The sequence below is a fragment of the Fukomys damarensis genome, unplaced genomic scaffold (genome assembly GCF_012274545.1).
Source record: "Fukomys damarensis isolate Sample0158 unplaced genomic scaffold, DMR_v1.0_HiC HiC_scaffold_17, whole genome shotgun sequence".
Taxonomy (NCBI): Eukaryota; Metazoa; Chordata; class Mammalia; order Rodentia; family Bathyergidae; genus Fukomys; species Fukomys damarensis.
In genome coordinates, this window is record NW_022900929.1 from 7,569,941 (window position 1) to 7,588,598 (window position 18,658).

Sequence of the window (18,658 nt, forward strand, 5' to 3'; positions counted from 1 at the left end):
TGGATTAAAGATCTAAATATTAAAACAGAAACATTAAACTTGCTGGAAGGTAAGTTAGGCAGAACTCTGGAAGACATTGGCATAGGAAAAGACTTTATGAACAAATCCTCAGTAGCATGGGAACTAGAAGATAGAATCAACAACTGGGATCTCATCTTATTAAAAAGCTTCTGTACTTCAAAAGAAACCATCAGCAGAACTAAGAGACAATCTACATTGTGGGAAAAAATTGTTACCAGCTGTTCCTCAGACAAAGGACTATTATCAAGAATATATAAAGAACTCAAAACAATCAGCCCCCCCAAATATAAAAACCCGATTCAAAAATGGGCATCCAAAATGAACAGACATTTCTCAAAGAAGTAAAAGCAGCAAGTAAATATATGAAAAAATGTTCCATATCACTGATCATTTGAGAGATGCAGATGAAAACAACACTGAAATACTGTTTTCTATATGAAGATGACATTCAGAGAAAATAACACACAAAGAAGTAAAAAAATTGGTATAGTAGAACATTTAGCCTATCAGTATTAGTTAAATGATATACAGCCTGGGCTACATAGTGAGTTCCAGTCAGTCTCAACTACATAGTGAGACCTTGTCTCAAAAAAAAAAAAAAAATAAAAATTAATTTAAATATATGAAAAAATGTTCCATATCACTGATCATTTGAGAGATGCAGATGAAAACAACACTGAAATGCTGTTTTCTATATGAAGATGACATTCAGAGAAAATAAGACACAAAGAAGTAAAAAAATTGGTATAGTAGAACATTTAGCCTATCAGTATTAGTTAAATGATATACAGCCTGGGCTACATAGTGAGTTCCAGTCAGTCTCAACTACATAGTGAGACCTTGTCTCAAAAAAAAAACAAACCCAAAATTAATTACATGATATAACATATAACTTCAAACTCCAATAAAATATCTTATATTTAAAATTTCTCATAGAACACTTATAGAAGTTGAACATCAATGTCAATGAACAGCAAATAAATCATAAAAAAACACAAAGGAAGCTAACTAGTTAGCATTGCTGCATAAGGAGAAAGGGTGGTCTCCAGCATATGGTGTTAGAAAACTATATATATATATCAATAGACATGCAAAGAAGAAAATTGGACCCTTATACGACACCACATATAAAAATCACCTCAAATTAAAGACTAACACTTAAGATCTGAAACTATAAAACTCTTAGAAGAAAATGTATAAAAAAAGCTTCCTGACATTGTTTTTGGCAATGTTTTCTTGGATATGACGCCAAAAACACAGGTGATAGAAGCCAAGACAGGTAAGTGGAACTATACCAACTTGAAAAGCCTCCTTAAAAAGTCAAGAAGAAATATATCCAGAAGAATTATTAGAAGATGCAAAACTTCACTGACAAATACTTGTGAAATAAAATGGGCTACTCTAAAAAACTCTCTCAGAGAAGGTTAAAAGTTTGATAGCAATGGTGTGCATGGAAATGCAGGAAAATGGGCACCTTAAGCACTATAATTTCTCAGCATTTACCAAATTATAGAATGTTCATACTGTAAGGTCCAACAGCCTCACTTCAAATACTCTATGCTATATAAGTGTGCACAGTACGCACTACTCACAATATTGGCTGCTATGACAAAAGCTAAATATAATCTAAACATCTATACATGAGGAAATGGCTAAACACACAGTGGTCCCTCATGTGAAAAACAGTAGGATGTAAAGATGACTACAAAATGTAAGGAATATCTAGGTCCAAGCCCAAGACACACTGTTAAATAAAAATAACAAGTAGCAGAGTAACAAGAACATGATTCCACTAAAATCTATAGTAATACCTCAGTTCATAAACACTTCTATTTGCAAACAATTCAGTTTACAAGCAAAAGCATTTGGCAAAATTTTGCTTCCATTTGTAAACTCTGCAGGAGGTGACAAATATGACCACGGCCATGTTCCCCACACAAACACAAATGCAGCCATCTTCCCCAAAATTGTAAAACAAATTAAGTTCGTAAGCTGAGGCACCACTGTACTTCTATAAGTACTTTGTAGAGTGATTCCTACAAAGCTGCTTACAATCAATACTTGTGAAGAGCGTGTCTAAGAGTGGGAACATTCATTTCTTGACACTGGTTTTCTTTTTTTGGTACCAGGATCGAACTCAGGACCTTGTGCTTGTGAGGCAGGCAGCAGCACCACTGAGCTAAATCCTGGACCCAGACGCCTGGTTTTCTCTGAATGGAGGGATGACTGCACTTCAGCTTTGAAGGCCCCTCTACCCGCGCGCACACACACACACACACACACACAGGTACGCAGTCAGTAAGAAAGACTTCCTTGCTCTGAGTGAAGGACTTACTACCAATTGGCCCCACACGGGTCTCCTCCCTCATCACTACCTCTCAAACATCTGAACCCTGGGGCCATGTGCTCCTCAGCCTTATATCATCAAGTTAAATAACCCAGATTTGTCACGTGTTCTTTTTTTTTTTTTTTGGTACGTGGCAGCGGAACCACTGAGCTAAATGCCTGGCCCTGTCATGTGTCCTTGTGTGACTGTTTTCAGGGTACCTTGGACCCCATCCGACCATAACCAAGTACAGCGGGTCTGTCATCACCCTCGCTTTGGAAATGACTTCAACAAATGCACCTAAGGTCTTAGCTCTTGTGAGAACCACACACAACTGCTGTGCTACTTTTATTCCATTGCTGAGACAAAATACCCACCATCCAAAGTCAAAAGGGAAGGGGTTTATTTGGCTTACAGTTCATAGAGGTTTCAGTCCATATATGGCTGGCTCCAAGACAGGGGTGGCAAAGAAGCTTCACAGAGGAGAAACAACATCGCATGCACAAGGCAGCAAAGGTAAGGAGAGGATTTAACAGCATCTTTCCGCCCCTTTTATCTTATTCAAACTACCGGGATTAGGGCGGTGCCAGAGTAATCACTCACGTGTAGTGGTTTAGTAATCACATGCCCTTAACCCCAGCACCACACATTCCGGATTTAACTCCCTCTGAAAAAGAAAGTCCCACCCCATCTACATGACAAAACACAACGACTGCTAATTAAAAACAGAAGTGTGGAATATAAGGTTCATGAAAACTATGTATAATTTTCACTATTTTTCTGTAAATCTAAATGTGTTCTGAAAAGTAAAGGTCATTAAATAAAATTAAATGATATGCTACAAATATAAAATGTAATTTGAGATATTTCCCTCAAAAGGAGGTTGCCTTTAAAATTTGCTTCCTGTGTCCAATAGCAATTTATTTATGTGGATTTAATTTTATGTCATGTTTTATTCATTCTGGTAACTTCCATGAAAACATTAAAATGTGATACAATAGAGATTTAGCAATAAAAATACAGCCAAAAGGCTGTTCACAAATATTCAGCAAAACAAATAAGTATACCTTCTCTCTCTCTCTCTCTTTTTTTTTTTTTTTTTTTTTTTTTTTTGGTACTGGGAATCGAACTTGGGTCTTTGCACTTGCAAGGCAGGCAGCAGAACCACTGAGCTAAATCCCTGGCTAGTATACCTTCTCTAAATGCTAAAAAAAAATAATGGTCTAAATAAAACTTTAACTCATTTCTGTTTACTAACTTTAATTTCTAGTGATATACTAAAATTAAATCAATTTAAATTTTGAGTTATTTCACAAATAACTGTATTTCCAATACAAGTTAAAGAAAATCCATAAGAACAGTTGTCTTATTTCTTTAAAGACAACATCTAAATTTGGTTCCTATCTCCTTTCTTAGTCATAATGGCAAAGCTTAATGTACATATATATATTTGAAACATTTACATTTCACTAAGTTATTCAATAATTAATATAATATGTTTTTAACACAACTATGATATAGTTACCTTAGGTAAGTGTTTGTAGATAAGGCACATAAAACGTCACAAATAGTCTGTGAACAGAATCAAACCAATAAGATTTTTCTAAGGAATGTTGCAACATTTTAAATGTTCTGATTAGTTAATGCAAACATTACCACTGAAAGAAGTATTTTTTATGTTAAAGTGAGTTTTCAAGAATAGTTCAATCTCAGCTCTGTCACAGGCAACTTGCTTTTTTAAATAACTCTGTTCTATAAAGAGTGTTGGAATAGATCTTCAGGTCCCCTTCAGCTCCGAGATCCTAAGCTTCCCTAAAGTGTATAACTACTTACTAGTGTTGAAATCCACATTTTTCCTGGGCAGGGGAGTAGGGGTAGCAGATTGGTGTCCACACAGGAGGCAGCTTTTCCTGTGCATTTTCAGGGACTGCTTTATCTCAGTCTTGATAGCAAATGATGATCTCTCTCCTTTATCCAGATCACCCATGTTCCTATTGCACTCAGAACTCTGGATTATAATGAATTAGCTATGGACATATGCGCCTCCCTGGTTACTCTTTCAAGCCAATGTGATGGCTACAGGAGGCTTAAGAAACTCATCAGAATGGAGTGCTAGAGAACAAGATACATGTGAGTTGGCCTGAGATGTGAGCTGGACACACAGAACATTTAAGGATATCTTAAAATTTCTCTCTCCACAGGTTATGTGGTTTATGGCTCAGAGATACACATGAAACAATAATACAGAGTTGAACTTGGACTCCAATTGAAAATATAATGTAAGATTAGAACGTTTCTCTCACTGATTCAAGAGCATCCCTCATAGAACAATGTTTCAACTTCCATAGAAACGTGTGTGCATGTGTGTGTGTGTGTGTGTGTGTGTGCAGTTGCTAGTACACACACACCGTGAGACTTGTGGTATGTTTGGGGGCTCTTAATGTGTTTATGAGTCTTGGTTCTTAATTGAAAAAAATACAGTACCAGCAGATCTACCTCGCACTTTCTTCTGCCCTGGCTATCTCTCCACTGAATATGAAGCACAGTCACACATTCTCCCCTAAGTGGAGCCCTGTAACAATGCCACAACTGCCCCTGATGGAACGGAATTGGGCTCTGGGGATAACTTGTTCCCACCTACGCTGCTCCCTCTCATTTCCTCTGTCCTCGCTGTCTCCGAGCCATCCCCAAGAAACTGGGTCAAAGGAGAAACAGCACAGATGTAAACAGCCTACTCAGAAATCATTCATACTCTATGTGAAAACAAAAGAGTGAGGCATGTGGCGTGGGGCAGGGGGACACACGCAGTTTGCCTTTAAATACAGGAAACTCCTTTCATTAGAACCACAACTGGTATTGTGGTTGAGAAACCATGTTATTGGTATCTGCTGAAAGTATAAAATAAATACATATTGACTTAAGGCAAGACAACTGCTAAACAGTATTAATAAAGATGGTTCAAAGAAAAGAAACACAAATTCCTACGGGCCCACTGTCATGAAATGGGCTTTCAGACACATCAATCCCAGACCAGGCATAACTGGCAGTGGTATTTTACAGATTATCTCTTTTCATTGTGACATTTCTTCTGTTGTAAAAACACTCAATGTGCAGAGAAAGGTATTTTTAAATGTCTGCACAAAAATGGGTGTGGTGGGGCATGCCTAAAATCCCAGAACTTGGGAGGCTGAGGCAGGAGGACAGTGAGTTCTAGGCTCTATGTTTCAAAAAAGAGGAAAAGGAAGAACTGTGTCTGTGTGACAGAAGGATAGGAGGAACAGGAGAAGGAAAGAAAAAAGAAAACAAATGGTTATACCAATTTTTCCCGAGTCTGTCTAATCAAAATAGATCAAGACGTCTTTGAATGTGCTTTACCTGTGGAAGATACTGAGGTCATCACTGTATTTTTCCTTCTTAGTACCTATCACAATTGTAATTCTTTAATTATGTGATTACTTCCTTAATGTTCCTACTTTCCATCCCCCAGGACTCCCCAAGGTGGGGCCGGCCATGTTTTATTTCTGCACAGTACCTACAATGTTAATGTAGTTCCTCATACATAGCAAGGGATTGACAAAAATCTTTCGAAAAAATAAAAAAAACCTTTAATAATGTGGATCTCTATAAAAATAAAGACAAAGAAAGACTCAAAAACTGTAAAGATAGAGTTAATCCTATTTAAAAATAAAGAATTCTGAGCAATTATCATTCATCTATTGGCATTTTTAATTTGAACCTAAAAAGAAGTGATACAAAAATTTAAAATACCTTTTTAAAGATAAAACAAGTAATCACCGTAACAACTGGAAGCAATAACGTTTTTGTGTATCTCAGTGGAGTCTGAAAATTGAATCGGCAAATTATTGATAAGTTACTGAATTTTACATTAACTTAGTAAAAATCTGTCAAACTGAGTGCCATGATGGTATTACTTAAAGGTAAAATATCTTTGTCATTAGTAAAGTACTTATCAACCTCCACATTCTAATGGAGGAATCAAAATTATAAAACTATACAAAGTATTCAAAAAGATTAATGACACACCCATTAGACCTAGAATTAGCTAAGTCCATTATGTTTTCCTTTATTTGGATCTGTATTTTCTTTATTTACATAATATTAAGTTTTAACATGTGTGTTACTGCTCCCTGAGCCTATGGTTGTTATTTCCTATACTGCAAAGCTCTATTCTTTTCATCTGTGAAACAAGCACTAACAGCAAGAAAGCTAGCCAAAATAATTACTGGAAGTGTGGAAAAATGCAGAAGTAATATCAGCCAATAATCCTCTTGACCTGTTCTGGTGATAAGGAGTGATTTGCCGTGTAACAGCTTTTTTTTTTTTTTTTTTTTTTTGAGACAGGGTCTCACTATGTAGTTGAGACTGACATGGAACTCACTCTGTAGCCCAGGCTGGTCTCGAACTCACAGAGATCCTCCTGCCTCAGCCTCCCAAGTGCTGGGATTACAGGCATGCACCACCATGCCCAGCACAACTGTATTTCTTGAAAGCAGGAGCCAGGTCCTTTTCTCTTTGCTGGCCTATAGCCAACTGCTTTATGGCTGACTGGTGGCCAATACCAACTTCCCAAATGAATAAGTAACTGGTTAGATGGAGAAGAAAATGTGAAATTTCATTATTGTATTTACCACTAACTCAGAGTTTATCATTATTAGATGAGGGCTGATGCAGTGACTTTTTCCTGCTCCATGAGGGGGGAAAAAGCCTCAGACATAGGAAAGAACACTGGCTTGGAAGCACCAGGATCCACCAGAGCCCATGTGCTAATTTTAATTCTGGCTCCAGTGTGCACATTAGGCAATTTTTAAAAGCTTTGTTTTCTCCATCTGCAGATGGAAAAATTATATGACATGGTCACTAAGATTTCTTTCTAGTCTTATTTTTCATAGTCCTCAAAGGAGGCAAATATTTTAAAACTTAACAGCTTGAGCATGTTTTAAAAGGATATCATGTATTTTAAGTTTCTAAAATTTAAAATGAATTTTGTGTATTTATTAAAAGTTATTAGCAATACCCTGTTAAATGTTTTATGATATCATGCATACTGATGAAATAAAACTGCATTTCTTAAAAAAAAAAGAATGCGGATTTTATTTTTCTGAATGGACCCATATCTTCAAGTAATCTCAATTATTAAAAATAATTGGTAATAATAGTGCTTACTATGGATCCTATAGTATATCAAATACTTTTTCTAGATTATAGTATTTAAGCATCATTTTTTAGGATAAGGGCTACTAGCTACTGACTTTACAGATAAAACAAGAGAGGATATCATATGGTTAGCAAATGTTACAGTAAAAGAAGACAATGAATTTTGTATATCTGACTAAAAAACTGAGTTTCACACAAAGCGGAAAATTCAAGAGTAAAAACCACCATACCTGTAGAGAAGGAAAAAATACAGAAATATTCATACCACTCGTTCCATGAAGTAAGACTCAGGAGCACAGGTGTACATCAAAGTATCAAAATCTGCATAACGTAAAATTCTGGCTGCTATAATGTCACTCAGGCGAATCTAGAAGAAAATAAAAATTGCATTTCAATCATACAAATAGTAATAAATTTGACATAAGAGTAATGAATGGATGTGTCTCAAAAAGAAAGCAAAAAAACACAATGAACCAAGTGTCACATATGCTGACTTATCAAGATAACTGAAAATAAAGAGAAATATAAAAAGAAAAGAAAAATGTCAGAAAAAAATAAGCAGAGAAGATAATAAAGCTAAAATCAACTCTTACTGATTAAAAACACCACACACACACGCACACCAAAAAAAAAAAAAAAAAAAAAAAGATAAAAGAAAGGGCCGGGGATTTAGCTCAGTGGTTCTGCTGCCTACCTTGCAAGCATAAGGACCCAAGTTTGATACATGGTACCAAAAAAAAAAAGATAAAGACACCACACAGTTACTCATGACATTATTTTATCATGAAAAACAATCCAATTACTATTTTCATCTCACACTGTAAGTCACAAACTTTCTATGCTTTGTTCTTTTCATCAAGCCTTCTACACTACTGACATTTGTTACTTCTCAACACGCTGTTTGGCTACCTGCTATCAGTGAGCTGCAGACTGTAGGAGCCAGCCTATGAATTTCTCCAGATCCAGGGAGGGACTGAATAGAGATTAAAGATGCAGATACAGAGACAATTTAAAATTAGGGGACCAAGGGGCTCTTGCGTCTTGGACAAAAAGCCCTGAGTGTTTGGCTCACCTTGCTTTTATTCACTTAGACACATGAACAAGTAGATTAATAGAAGATTCATCTGCCTCTTTTTATCAACAGCATGTACCCAGGTAAACATTCAGATCTCAGCTGTACTGACTCTTCTCTGGAACTTGTAACATGCTAGTTGCCAAAGAAGGCGTAGCTTGTTGTTTTTCTCTTTTGCGCTTGTAGGGAAGGTCAATTAGGCCTCAATCCTCATTACCTGGTCTCCTACAAGTATTTTCCCACTGCATTCTCAGAAGGCCAGGAAGAGGAAAATATCTAGCAATGGCCAGCCCTAATTCAAATTATCTGAAAGAGGCAGAGATTATTTCACAAGTTTGATCATTATCAATGTTTTTACATTCACTGTTTCTCTTATCTATTAGCACCAGAGGTAATTTAGAAATTATTTATTTTTCTCATTCAAAGTAGACCTGTTTACTAACACTGGCAATCCAACTACTACCATTTTAAGTGTTTCTCACATCAGCTAGAAAAAGTCACTTACAACTACAGGGATGGGTGGTGTTGCTTTTAAGATTTGTAAAGAACAGGGTGACAATGTGGAGAAAGGTAAGAAACAAAATCACAGCCTAATTTAACTAATAAAGAAACAACTTAGCAGGCCTCCATGAAGTTTATTACACCCTACAAAGTATAGACCCTACAAAATAAAAAAGAATGATAAAAACGGGAAATGTGTTAGACATATGACAGATCAACAGCAAAAAACAAACCTACTAAACCAATATTCAAAGCTAGCAATAAACAACAAGCACATGTTTACATTTAGAAATTTTATTTAACATTAGCAGAAATGTATTATTGAATAGCAACAGCACTTGACCTCACAGTCCGGGCTAAAGTTCACATAATCTCAGTGCTAGACAAGGTCCTGACTGAATGGCACCAGCTAAGGTCAGTTTCATACTACAGTATTGAGTGACTGCTCTGTGTATGCTTATTTCTTAACAGAAAGTACCAGAAATAGGGTTATTATTCCTTATTCGAGGTAGTTAAATAGGAACCTACTCCTTGGAAAGGGCCATTATTTAAGATATTAACCTTCAAACAGACAAATCCTATATGAAGGATAAGAGCTCTGTGTATAATTTGTAAGAATGAGAAGACAGAACTATTGGAGAGATCTGACATGGCTGACTACAGGAGGAGTCATGTCAGAGGTGCTCAGAGAGGATTCAGTGAAGCCACAGTACTCTGTAATGAACGAGGGTCTTATACTCTGAAATCAGAAAGTGAATCAAAAAGATGATACACTTAAATCAAACCTAACATTTGAATCATTGAAGAGGGCAAGTGGACCGCTACGGCTGGTCTGTACTACTCTAGCTCTCACACTTTCAGGGAGCAGCCATTGTGAGAGTCTTCCAAACTGCCTGAGGAAGTGGACAAATGAGTGCTGTGCAGGTTGGACTCCTGGGTCAGACTCCTGATATACCAGCCCCTTTTCCCTGCCACTTCTCCTCCAAAAACTGGGGAACACTGCAGCCTGGTGGCACCTTGACCAGTGCTCAATGAAGACAGGGGCACCCCCCCAACACCCCGTGCAGAGAGGGGATAAACAGGTGAACTGGGCTTGTGGATTACCATGATCATGTACTCCTGCCCATGGTCCCTGCGGATTCCCTCCTGATAGCAAATTACCTGCCAACTCCCACAGTTCCATGACTGCAAGTGGAAGCATTGGCTGATTCCTGCAGACACTCTGCCAGAGCAAGAGCATGCTCTTGATTCTGTGGACACCCCCACCTGCAAGTGAACCTGCCCCAGGCGCCATCATCATGCCTGGTAGGGAAGCGTTCCTAATCCAGTTCCAGGACACAGTCAGATTCTGCCTGAAAACTGGAAGGGAGAATTCCCAAGACAGGGGATAACATCTAAATGAGTTAAATAGATGAAGGGTCAGACACTATCTCTGGACAAATAATGCTAAAAACACATCATTGAAAGGCAATATCTTATTTTTAAAACTTCATATTAATTACAAACTTTCCTCACCCTAGTTGATCCTCAACCCTCAGCATGAAAAAAGAAAAAAAAACGTGTGTGTGTAGGGGGCACACAAACACAGAGGAACATGGCAAAACAAAGCAACAAAAAAACCCATAATTCCCCCAACTTTCCCAAGGTAAATCCAGGGAGCACTGATGGACAGAAAAATAAACACCAGGTAGCAAAGCTTTATAAATTGATTGAAGAAGAAAGTTAAAGAAACTTGGTAAATTCAAAGAAGTCATCACCTAAAAATTTACAAAATTATCATACAAAATGACCAATATGGATTTGAAGGAACAAATTAAAAATTGGAAAAGTTCACCACATCAGTTCAAAACATGAATTTTACTAAAGATATAGACTCCATGAAAAGGTACCAGACAGAAAAGTCAGATATAAAAAGTTGTACAGAATTCACACAGTGCAGAAATGACCAATGTAAAGACATCGTTTCTGAAACTGTGGACAAAGTGGTAAATTAAGAGAAATGAGGGCCAGGGATTTAGCTCAGTGGCACTGCATCTGCCTTAAATGTGCAAGGTCCTGAGTTCAATCCCTGGTACAAAGAGAGAGAGAGAGGGTGGGAGAGAGGGAGAGGGAGAGTGAGAGGGAGAGGGAGAGAGGAATGATAAATGATAAAACAATAAATAGAAAATTCATCCAACAACTATTAGATGACTACTAGAAAATCAACCTAAGGTTAACTGGAGTTAGAGGGAAACTAGAAGATAGCACACTTAGAATAATATATTTGTTTACAGAAATCTTAATGGAAAACTCCCAAGTATGAGGGAAAAATTCAACAAACTAGTAGGTGAGGCTTACAGAACACCAACCAACTACAGTGAAAAAAAAAAGGTCACTATGACAGGTTATAATTAAAGTACCACATGTCTAACACACACACACACACACACACACACACACACACATTTTAAAAGCTGTCAGAGAAAAGCAAAAATCCCATTAGAAAAGTAAGCCCATTAGATTTATAGCAGACTTCTCAATACAAAACTTAAAGGCCAGAAGAGCTTGACATGAAGTATTTCAAGCCCAAAAAGCAAACAACTTCCAAAGCAAATTTAACATATCTGGAAAACTTTGTTTCAAAATAGTCATAAGAACATTATATGAAAAAGGAAAAGAAATTTATGAAAACCAAACTAGCACTCCAGAAAATACTCCAGAGATATCCTACACAGATGTGATGAAGTCAACAAAGCCAAAAATCCAGATAGAATGAATACATCCAGCAAGATGAATACATAAACAACAACAACAACAAAAAGAAAGAGGTAAACATAGGAGACGTCAAGAGAGAAGGAAGAGCACAATGATAGGAATTAAATAACACCTCTCAGTAATAACTCTCCATCTTAATGGCCTGAACTTCTCAATTGAAAGACACAGATTTGTAGACTGGATCAAAAAACAAAATCCAACCATGTGTTGCATTCAAGAAACTCACATAATCCAAAAAGATACTCGTAGACTAAAAAAAAAAATAAGGTGGAAAACAACATTTCATGCACCATGATCCAGGGCTAGCAATTTTTCTCTCAGGAAAAGACATCTTCAAGCTCAAACTAATTAGAAGAGACAAAGATGGTTATTGTGCAATGAAACTAGATCAATCACAGAAGAAGCCACAGAAAATTCTGAAATTTAATAGATCACTTCTGAACACTGTTTGAGTCATAGAAACAATCAAGGAAGAAACTAAACAAATTTTAGGAACAAACAATGCCAGTACAACACAACACACCAAAACTCATAGGTTATAATGAAAGGAGTCCTAAGAGGCAAGCTTATTGCAATCAATGCTCACATAAAAAAAAAAAACAAACAAACAGAGAAAGCTCAAACAACCTAATGAGGAACCTCAAAATACTCAAACAACAACAATCCAAGCCCAAACTGACATTAAGGAGGATGGTCATAAAGATCAGAGTGGAAATTAATGAAATTCAGACTAAAAAAAATACAAAAAATCAAATCGAAGAGTGGGTCTTTGAAAGAAGAAACAAAATAAACTTTTAGCCAAACTAATGAGAGGGGGGGGAGAGGGAGGGAGATGGGGTGGGGTGTCTCACATCAGTGTAATTAGAAATTTAAAAGGCCAAGTCACAATGGACACTGTTGAAATCCAGAAGATACTAACTGCTGTGAAAAACTGTATTCCAAGAAAATGGAAAATGGACAGATTCTAAGGTGCACATAGTTACTGAAACTAAGCCAAGAAGACATAAAACTTTTGAAGAATCCAATAACAAGCAATGAAATAGAAGTGGTGATAAAAAAATCTACCAATTTAAAAAAAAAAAAAAAGCCCAGGGCCTGACAGATTCACTGCTAAATTCTACAAAACCTTCAATGACATTACACCATGACAAATATTCCTGAAACTCTTTAATGAAATTGAAAGTGGGCTGGGGATTTAGCTTAGTGGTTCCAGCATCTGCTTCACAAGCACAAAGACCCAAGTTCGATCCCAGGTACAAAAAAAAGAGAAAGAATTTGAAAGGAAGGAGTACTTCCAAACTCATTTGTGGAAGCCAGCATCACTCATGCCCAAACCACACAAAGACCCAACTGAAAAACAAAATTACAGGCCAGTCTCCTTAATGAATATAGATGCAGAAATTCTCAATAGGTATTGGCAAATAGAATGCAACACATTGCCAAAAGGATCACACATCATGACCAGGTAGGTTTCATCCAAAGGTTGCAAGGATGGTTCAACATACACAAATCAATAAATGTAATACACCACATAAACAGAATCAAGGACAAAAATCACATCATCATATCAATAGATGTAGAGAAATCTGACAAAATCCAACATTGCTTCATGATTAAAAACCCTGAAGAAAATAGGTATAGAAGACATTACCTAAATCTGATAAAAGCCACTTACAACAAACCAATGGCTGGCATCATATTAAATGGGGGAAAAACTGAAAGCTTTTCTTCTAAAATCAGAAACAAGGCATGGATTCCACTCCCACCACATCTGTTCAACATAGTACTCAACACATTAGGCAGAACAATTTAGGCAAGAGAAAAAAAAATAAAAGGGACATTATAGGAAAGGAAGAAGTTAAACTGTCACTATTTGCAGATGACATGATCCTCTACATAGAGGATTCAAAGAATTCTACCAAAAATCCCTCTTAGAATAATCAATTTCAGCCATGTAGCAGGACAAAAAATCAACACACAAAAATCAGTAGCATCCATGTATAGCAGTAATGAACTCAATGAGTAAAATTAGGAAAACAATACCATTTACTGCAGTATTAAGAAAATTCAAATACTTAGGAATTAATCTAACCAAGGAAGTGGAAGATCTCTACAACAAAAATTATAGTATTCTGAAAAAGGAGATTGAAAAGGACATCAGAAAATGAAAGATGTTCCCTGTTCCTAAATAGGCAGAACCACTATTGTCAAAATGGACATACTCCCCAAACTGACATACAAACTTAAGACAATTTCAATAAAAAGACCAATAGCTTTCTTTACACAACTAGGGAAAACAATCCTAAAATTCCCACAGAACCAGAAGAGCCTCAGAATAGAAAAAGGTATCCTGGGCAACAAGAGCAAAGGGAGAGGCTTTACAATACCTGATGTCAGATTATATTATAAAGCACTAGTAATAAAGAAAAGACATGGTATTGGCACAAAAAGAAATGTGTGGATCAAGGGAACAGAATAAAGGATGCGCAAACATCCTCAGACACATTTGGCTATTTGATCTTAGATAAAGAGGCCAAAAACATAAGGTGGAGGAAAGACAGCCACTTTAACAAATGGTGCTGGTAAAACTGGCTATCTATACACAGACTGAGCTGAAACCATATTTCTCACCATGTATTAAATTAGAAACAAAATGTATCAAAGATCTAAACATTAAAACAGCAACAACAGTTGAAGACACAGGTATAGACAAGGTCTTTCTGAACAGAGCTCCAACTGCACAAGAAGTAACCAAAAGATCAACAATGGGATTATAACAAATTAAAGAGCTTCTTCATAGCAAAGGAAACAACTAGCAGAATGAAGAGACATCCCATAGAATGGGAAAAAATTTTGCTAGATATTCCTCAGAGGAATCTCTATCTTATGTATATAAAAAAACTAAGAAAAATTAGACCTCCCCCAAAGATCCAATCAAAGAGACAAATGAAGTGAACAGCCACCTCATAAAAGTATAAATGGCCAATAGACATATGAAAAAATGTTCAATATTTCTGGTCATTAGAGAGATGCAAATTAAAACACTTAGATTTCATCCCAGTGTTGATGGCTCAGAGAGAATGGTTATCATCAAGAAATCAAATAATAAAAAATGATGGTGTGGCTGTGGTGAAAAAGGAACTGTTCTATATTGCTGGTGGGAATGTAAATTAGTATAACCATAATGGAAATTGGTATGGATATTTACCAAAGAACTAAAATTAGAAATTCTATTTGACTCAGCTATTTCCCTTCTAGGTATCTTCCCCAAAGAGCTAAAGATATCATACTGCAGCAATATACACATATTAATGTTTATAGCAGCACAACTCATAATAGCTAAATCTTGGAAATACACACAATGAAGGTAAACATTATGTGTCATAAATTTGAACTAAAAATACTACGACTACTACTAATAATAATTATGAAATGAGAGGATATAAAGATGGAGGAAGGTGGATGGAAAGGGGAAGGGGAACAAAAAGAATCAAGATATGTTAGGTACATGTGGTCACTCCCTAAGGTGAATGTAAATTTCAGGTATTGCAAACTTACACTAAATAATAAAATAAATTTAAAAAATACTAATAAAACAAAATTGAAAAAATAACTTTTAACATTCTCTTTTGACATACAAATAAAACCATTAAAAATAGTAAGTCATATTTTCATTTTGGTTCATAATAATAAATAAAATTATAGTCACTTTGTTTTCCTTTTCTTTGCTTTGCAGTTCTGCAAATTGAACCTTGGCCTTTGCACTGAAGAAATAAACTCCCAGCCTGGAGTGCTGGGATAACAGACATGCACCTCCCCACCCAGTTCTATAGAGATTTTAAAGGGTCCTATATTTTATAGCTGGGTATCAACCATTTATACTTTAACATATGTGTGATAGCTAATTATGTCAACTTGAGTAAGAAATGCCCAACTAAATTGTATCAGCATAGCTACAAGTGTGGTTGAAGGGATTGAAAACAGAAGACCCATCCTAGGGCAGCTTGTGGCCTGAATGGTATAAAGGGAAACAAAGAAGGAAGGCTTGCTTCTGTTTCTTCTGTGGGAGCCAGTCATGGCCCACTGGCATTTGACATTTGAAAGATAACTTCTTCCTATAATCAAGGCATTGACACAATGTGTGGTCAGGATGTTCCTAATTAGCATTTGTTAACATTTGTTCCTTTTTAAGGACTGCATGTGTTAAACTTGTTTTTGACCCTGCATGGGAGAAACTCGAAGAGATAGCCAAAGATCTGATGTTATCTGTAGGAGTCAGGTGCTTCCTGTTAAAGATCTGATGTTATCTGTAGGAGTCAGGTGCTTCCTGTTGATGTGCCTTTAAAAGGAGCTGTTTCTGTGAAATAAATCAGACTTCTCTTGGTCTCTACTCAGGCTTGAGTGTTCTTTCCTTTCTTAAACCTCACTCCCCAACTCAGGCATGTTCATGTTGTGATGGCTGGACCGCCAGAAGTGGTGCCCGAACAGGGACCTGAGTATCGAGGGACCCAGTGAAGGACACCACAGAGAACGAGGCCTCAACAAAAAGGCAAGGAGAGGTGAATTTTCTTGTAAATATTAAAAATGGGAGCTGGCAATAGTTGCATGCTTTTTGTACATATGCTTAAAGCTTTATTGCATGTCGATGGTGCTAGAGTAGGGCACCAGCAATTGTGTAATTTTTTAGAATTTGTTGAAATGGTTTGTCCTTGGTTCCCTGAAGAAGGCACTGTAAACTTAGATACTTGGAGTAAGGTAGGAAAACAATTACAGGATTATTATGCTGCACACCGACCTAGCAAGTTACTCGTGGATGCTTTTAGTTTGTGGGCTCTCATCAGAGATAGTTTGGATCCCAGACATTAAAAAAAAAAAAAAAAGCCCTCTTTGATTGCTCTAGCTTCAGGGCCCCTTAAAAGTTAAAAACCTGTTAGGATCAATGTTCAACCTCCTTTGTCCCCTGTTCAACAAGGGTTACAACAAGCTTTAAAGATTGAAAAAGATTTATCTGGATTTTCCCTTATCTGCCCAGTCTTTGATGCTCAAGATGCTCAGGAAAACCCCATACGTCAACATGCTCCAATTCCTTTTAAACAATTAAAAAAATTTAAAATGGCTTGGGCCCAATATGAACCAACAGCCCCTTTTACTGTAGCAATGCTTGATTCTCTGATAACGGATGCTTTATGTCCTTTTGATTGAAAACAAATAGCTAAAGCTTGCCTGGGGGGGCAGTTTACTTTTGTGAAAGTTTGAATTTGGAAAACAATGTCAAAAAACAACAACAAAAACAAAAATAGGACACAGAGAGGGTTAAATGCTAATTATGAGATGCTTGCTAGAGATGATGCTGCCCCTAAAAGACCCCTACTGTGTTGAGCACTTAAACTTTACAAACCAATCGGTGAGTGCTTGTTCTTTTTGTTTTGCTTCTGTGTCTTTCTCTTTCTGTTAAGGTCTGACAATTGTTAATTAGTAACTTGTGATCCAGATCATTTTGGAGGCCCAGAGATCCAGGCAGATCTGCTAATGGACTCCACGACACAGGGGCTGGGAGACCTCCCAAAGCCCCTTGGTCAGGACACCATCCTTTTGGTTTAAAAAAAAAAATCTAGAGGAAACTGCTCATGAGACCTCTGGTTCTACTTTTGGTTTGGTTTTCATAAGCCTTGGTCCTATATCTTATTTGGACTCCTTTGTTTCCTTGTTTGTCTGCTCGCTTGTTTTGAATTTTCTGACAGGATGAAAAGAATCTCATCTACCCACCTCAGCTTGATTTTAAGTCATTTCCAGGAGGTCCGTTGGACTGCAGCTGACCTTGGATTCCCCATAATTAAAGAGATTTCAAAACAACCCAGCCTAGGAGTTGATCAAACTGCTCTGTGACAGTCAGCTGCTAGTAAAAACTATTTAGTTTTGGTAACACTTCTTGTGAATTACAAATTCTTAAACTGTGATTATAGGGTTAACTTGCTCTTTTCTAAAAATTCAAGGTTAATACTGTTCTATTGGTAGCCAGTCAAATTTTAAGATGTAACAATCTGAAAACAGAAAAAGGACACTTTAAGCTGAAGTTTGTTATAGAAGGTTAATAGTAAATGAGACAAAAATATTAGGAAAGCTATAAGTAAGAGTTATACTTTTGACATGAAAGGTTTTTGTATGTTCATCTTGTTAAAAACAGGTAAAGAAAGATATACAAGACCGGAAGGCCTAAGAATATAGAGAAGGTGTGGGGAAATCATTTATTTATGTTTGCTTGTTGGTTTCAAGTCTGTTATAAAAGGTTTACATTTACAGTCAAGAAGAGCTTTCATTCCATTAACCCTAATTCTACAAGAGATCTCTGTTAATTTTGACCTGCAAAAATTTTGACTAGTCATAACAAAAAGATTTTATAATTCAATTGGCCAAAACCATCTGAGTGCACTCTAGTTTAAATTGTCTTATGTGTTTGTCCAAATGTTCAAAAATGTTTGTCCAATTATGTTTTTGATCAGCATGATGTCAAATACAAATTGTTGATTTCTACAACCTGGCTTCATAGGATTAAATAAAAAACTTAAAAGATAATTAAATATAAACCTTTAAGTTTGGATATGCTTCTGTTGGTAAATAAAGCAGCTGCTCAGAAAATTTATTCTGATCTTTGTTCACTAATGGGAGCCACCTAAATAATTTTCATAGCCTTATAAAAAGATATGCCTTGTTAAATATGTTGTTAAAAATGTTTACATTGGTTATCATCAAAAGGCTGAATTCTAAATATGTTATTGTAACATGTTTATGATGGTTATCTTCAAAATATA

The 18,658-nt window shown here is 36.4% G+C and overlaps 1 protein-coding gene across 1 annotated transcript in view; it reads right to left on the reverse strand.

Moving 5' to 3' along the window:
* The window catches only part of LOC104860368 (probable C-mannosyltransferase DPY19L2), a 78,020-nt gene that overhangs the window by 11,821 nt on the left and 47,541 nt on the right, over positions 1–18,658 (reverse strand). Inside the window, exons 15-17 of the mRNA XM_010621500.1 lie at positions 7,788–7,889; positions 6,116–6,187; positions 3,873–3,919 (exon numbers count right to left, since the gene is read on the reverse strand). Coding sequence (XP_010619802.1) covers positions 3,873–3,919; positions 6,116–6,187; positions 7,788–7,889 — 221 coding nt within the window. The remainder of the gene's footprint in view (positions 1–3,872; positions 3,920–6,115; positions 6,188–7,787; positions 7,890–18,658) is intronic.